A 4222-nucleotide genomic window follows, 5' to 3' on the forward strand; every position below is an offset into this window, starting at 1 on the left:
AATCCTCCTCCCGATCTTAACCAGTGTGTAGGAGTCCAACGGCAAAAAGGCATATCACTCGCCAAGAGAGAAAACCACACTCGGGGGATGACGCTCTCCCTCACTACCCGATCATCCACATGGGCAACTTTGTACATCCGGGACTGGACCGAGTCGTGTTGACACCTCGTAAAGGTTCACCAACATGTATTAAAAAAAAGGATTAAATATAAGACAAAGAGCAACATTAAAAGTATATCTGATAATATTCTATTTAATGTTTAAGTTTGTATAGATTCGGATTCGATCAATGTATTTAGTTAAATAGTATTCATTGCTAAAAATGTATCAAAGGAAATTTTTTATAGTACAATAAATAATCATTTGGTCGAGATCGTGTAGGAATCATTATACGCATCATCTGGCCATAAAGTGAAGTTGTACATAGAGATACAAAATAATGATTTACTAAATCAACTTTTCAGTCAACAATACTACATGGTCAACATCATATTTGAATCGATTTCAATCGACTTCCTTGTCATATCCACGTTGGTAATCTTATAGAGTCGGGCCCCACATAGCATGTCATGTCAATCATGTAAAGGTGACCTATCATTATGTGAGGATGACATATCAATGGTTTTCTATTTGTCATATCTCCGTTTAATGATACCTTAATGCATAAGATTGAAAACATGTCGCATTTTATACGACCAAACCTGTGCTTCACACCATTTATCAGTTTCCTTTTTTTTGTTAGACGAATTAATATATAGACAGTCACAAAGAAAGAGTGAATGCTCTCATTCTGTGCAATAAAAATGCAGTTCTTAGATCATTCATGCTTGCTTCATTCGAGCTATTCTTACAAATAAAGCAATCAGCTTCAATTATCTCAAATAAACTTGACAGATACGATGAGAAATCGCCTCATAGTACATTACATGACTACAAATTTAATACTGTACAGAAACTGATGTAGCAGACTTCCAAGTGCTTCTTTGGTTCCATGTAATCGGTCATACACGACTCAGATCGAACGCCTCGAGTCTCCATAGCATTCTACGAGGAAGATTGGTCTGCGACGACCACCGGGGATGACGTTGGTTCGTCCAAGTTCCTCTTGGAAACCAATGATGAGCTTGCAATCGAATGCGATGAGCTCGACGAAGGCTGAGCCGGAGATGACGTAACGAAAACGGTGATGCTGGTGTTCGCGCTGCTGCTAGTGACAGCCGCCAAACCACCGTCTGCGGCCTTCGGAGCCGAAGGCCTGTCTATGGCCAAAACCCCTTCCAGCATCTGCACAACCTTCCCCATCGACGGTCTCTGCGAGGGCTGCTCCTGGATGCACCAGAAGCTCACCAGTAGCGCCCTCTTCAGCTGCTCCATGTCCACGTCCTGCTCGGCGAGCCTCTTGTCCATTGCGCTCTTGATGTTTCCCTTCTCCAGCTCTTCGTACGCCCACACCGAGAACTTCTTCCGGCCAGTGTCATCCGAAACATCGAAGTTGCGCCGCCCGCTCACGATCTCCAGCAACACCATTCCGAAGCTGTACACATCCGACTTGGATGTGATCGGGAGATTCGCAAGCCATTCGGGAGCCAAGTACCCTCTGGTCCCCCGAACGCTCGTCAAAGTCCTTTGCCTGTGGTCTTTCGCGTTGACCAGTTTTGCAAGACCGAAATCCGAAACCTTCGCGTTGTAATTCTCATCGAGGAGGATGTTTTCTGGCTTGATGTCGCAGTGGACGATGCAATCCCGGCATTCCTCGTGCAGGTATGTGATGCCTCTGGCTGTCGCGACTGCGATACTGAACCGCGTCGACCACGATAGCTTGCCCGAGGAGGACTCACCGGAGAAGAGGAAGCTGTCGAGCGAGCCGTTCTTCATGAACTCGTAGACCAGAAGTCTGTGCCGTCCTTCCGAGCAGAATCCGATCAGCCTGACCAGGTTCAAGTGGTGGGTGCTGCTTATGGTTGCCACCTCCATTCTGAATTGCTTCTCGCCTTGCTCGATCCCCTCGAGCTGCTTCACCGCGACCGCTGTCCTGCTCGCGAGGACCCCTTTGTATACGGCGCCGAAGCTTCCTTCCCCAAGTCTCTCCTTGAATCGCCTGGTCGACTTCTGCAGCTCGCGGTATGAGAACTGCACCGGGGCACCGGAGGCGTACTCGAGGAGCGCGTACTGAGCCGATGATGGCCCATATCTTGCGCCGTTCCGGCAAAAGCACCGCCACAACCCCCACTCGAAGAGCATCAACCCCGAGACAGTGCCAAAAACCAGAACGGCAACCAGCCAACCCTTCAGATTGGAGGACCGCAAGCGGAGCTCTCCCGGCGGAGATGGGGAATTTGGGAGAGCAGGTGCGCACAATTTGACGAAGGAAGTACTGGGGAGCGCCGTCGACTGGTACCCGCTGACGAAATTGGACACCTTCAGGTAGCAGAATCCCGATCCGTCGGCGAGCGCAGTGGAAGCGACGCAGGAGCCCCCCGAGAGGCAGTTCAACCTGCAAGCGGTGATGCCAACGAAGAATTGCTCGGAGGAGATCTCCGGCGCGTATGTCAAGAACTGGGTGTGATCGAGCTGCAGCATGGTAGAGTTCCCTGGGCAGTCCTGGATCTCGGTCCTCCTCTTGCAACCCTTCCGGTGATCATCTGGGTCGACGAAGTCGAAATTCCTAGACGGGCAACCGCAGGTAGGAGACGTATCGTTGTAACTACAGATTCCCATGTTGCCGCACCATCCGAAGACCTCACACTGGTCCGCGACAGCCGCCCACTGCCGCGAGGCGACGGCGGCACCTCTGACGGCAGTGTAAGTTCTCAGATTTCCGTCGGAGTCCAGCTTCACAAACCGGATGATGTCGTCGCTCTCGCCGTAATCGCTGCTGTAAGCGATGACCACTGCGGTAGAAAGTGATGCATCGGAGAGCGACACGATTCCATTGGCTTGGAGGGTCAACACCGGGGAAGCAAGGGATTTGTTGGCAGTGAAGGTGGAGTTGAACCCCTTGTTGAAATAAGTGATGCTATCGTTCCACGTTAGGGTGAGGTTTCCGCTCTGGAGAAGAGAGAAGGAGTAGACGCCGGAGCGCAGTACCTGGCCAAAGGTGAAGTTTTGTGACTGGAGGATGGTGTCGGTGGGGTTGTCGTAGGTGTCCCAGACGACGGCGGTGGAGTTCTTGAGCACGAAGTCGCCGGAATCGAGGAGGGCGGCGGCGGAGACGCCTTTGCTGGCGGTTCCGGACTCCCAGACGAGAGCCCCGGAACCACTGACGAGGCAGAGGTTTCCGTCGGCGCGGAGCTGAAGGGAGGCGGCTGAGTCGACGGAGCCGCTGCCACCGGCAGACCAGACAATAATCCCGCCGGAGTAGGTGATGGCGGCAAGGTAGAGCGAGGGGCTCTGCCGATCGGAGAAGAAGCCGAAGGAGAAGGTCCCGGTCGGGGACGACCAGGAGGAGGCGTTCGAGGGGGAGAGAGTAGAACCGAGGGGGATGTCCGTCGCCTCGACAAGCAAGAGGGAGCCAAGTAGGAGCAGGAACAAGAGCAAGAGAAGAACAACGGAAGCGCAAAATCGAACCTTTTTACGCAAAGATCCCATCTTCAGCGATCCCTCCGTCTCTCCGCCGCTTCTCCTGGCGAACGGGGTTGGAACCAGGGAGAAAAACGGAAGAAGAAGGCCAGATGAACCGGAAAAATATTTATGTGAAAGGACGAATAGAGCACCGCGACGTTGTTCACTGAACTGGCGGAGGTAATACGGCGCTCCGCTGGCGGTCACAGGCGACGATCGCGTTATGAGGACTCGCATCACCGTCCGATTACTGTGGCCGGACTACAGTTGGTCGTGCATAATAAACGGCAAGATAGTGATCACTGTCACATATAGGTCAAGAAAACAGCAAATGACGCTCTTCCATTGGAGGAAAAACCATGCCCGCAATTATGATCTGGAGCCCACATCAATCCACCCAATGGATAGTATACACTTCCAGTTTCCTGCCTTACTCGAGGCACAGAGGCAGTGGAAGCGATGCCGTTGGACTAGTGACCTTTGGTCTAAAAAGTGTATCCATTATTGCAGCGGGGAATGGATGGTGATGGATCAACAAAGTTTCCAGTGAGATCGCATCAGATCCTTCTATTTGTCAGTACACGAATATTTTGGTGTATAAGCGGCACACCATCCGACCTGATGACGTGCCCGAATCTTAACATAGATGTAATAAATGGGA

The 4222-nt window shown here is 51.4% G+C and overlaps 1 protein-coding gene across 1 annotated transcript; it reads right to left on the reverse strand.

Annotated features, from left to right (window-relative positions):
• Nucleotides 1–844: 844 nt before the first annotated feature.
• LOC135626422 (G-type lectin S-receptor-like serine/threonine-protein kinase At1g34300) lies at nt 845–3901 on the reverse strand. The gene has a single exon (XM_065131681.1). The coding sequence runs from the start codon at nt 3796–3798 to the stop codon at nt 1045–1047; it is 2754 nt and encodes a 917-aa protein (XP_064987753.1). The 5' UTR covers nt 3799–3901; the 3' UTR covers nt 845–1044.
• Between the last annotated feature and the right edge of the window lie 321 nt (nt 3902–4222).

The sequence above is a fragment of the Musa acuminata genome, chromosome BXJ2-11, assembly GCF_036884655.1.
Source record: "Musa acuminata AAA Group cultivar baxijiao chromosome BXJ2-11, Cavendish_Baxijiao_AAA, whole genome shotgun sequence".
Taxonomy (NCBI): Eukaryota; Viridiplantae; Streptophyta; class Magnoliopsida; order Zingiberales; family Musaceae; genus Musa; species Musa acuminata.

Coding starts and splice junctions, on each gene's coding strand:
- LOC135626422 (XM_065131681.1), bottom strand. CDS start 3,798: ATGCGAGTCCTCATAACGCGATCGTCGCCTGTGACCGCCAGCGGAGCG.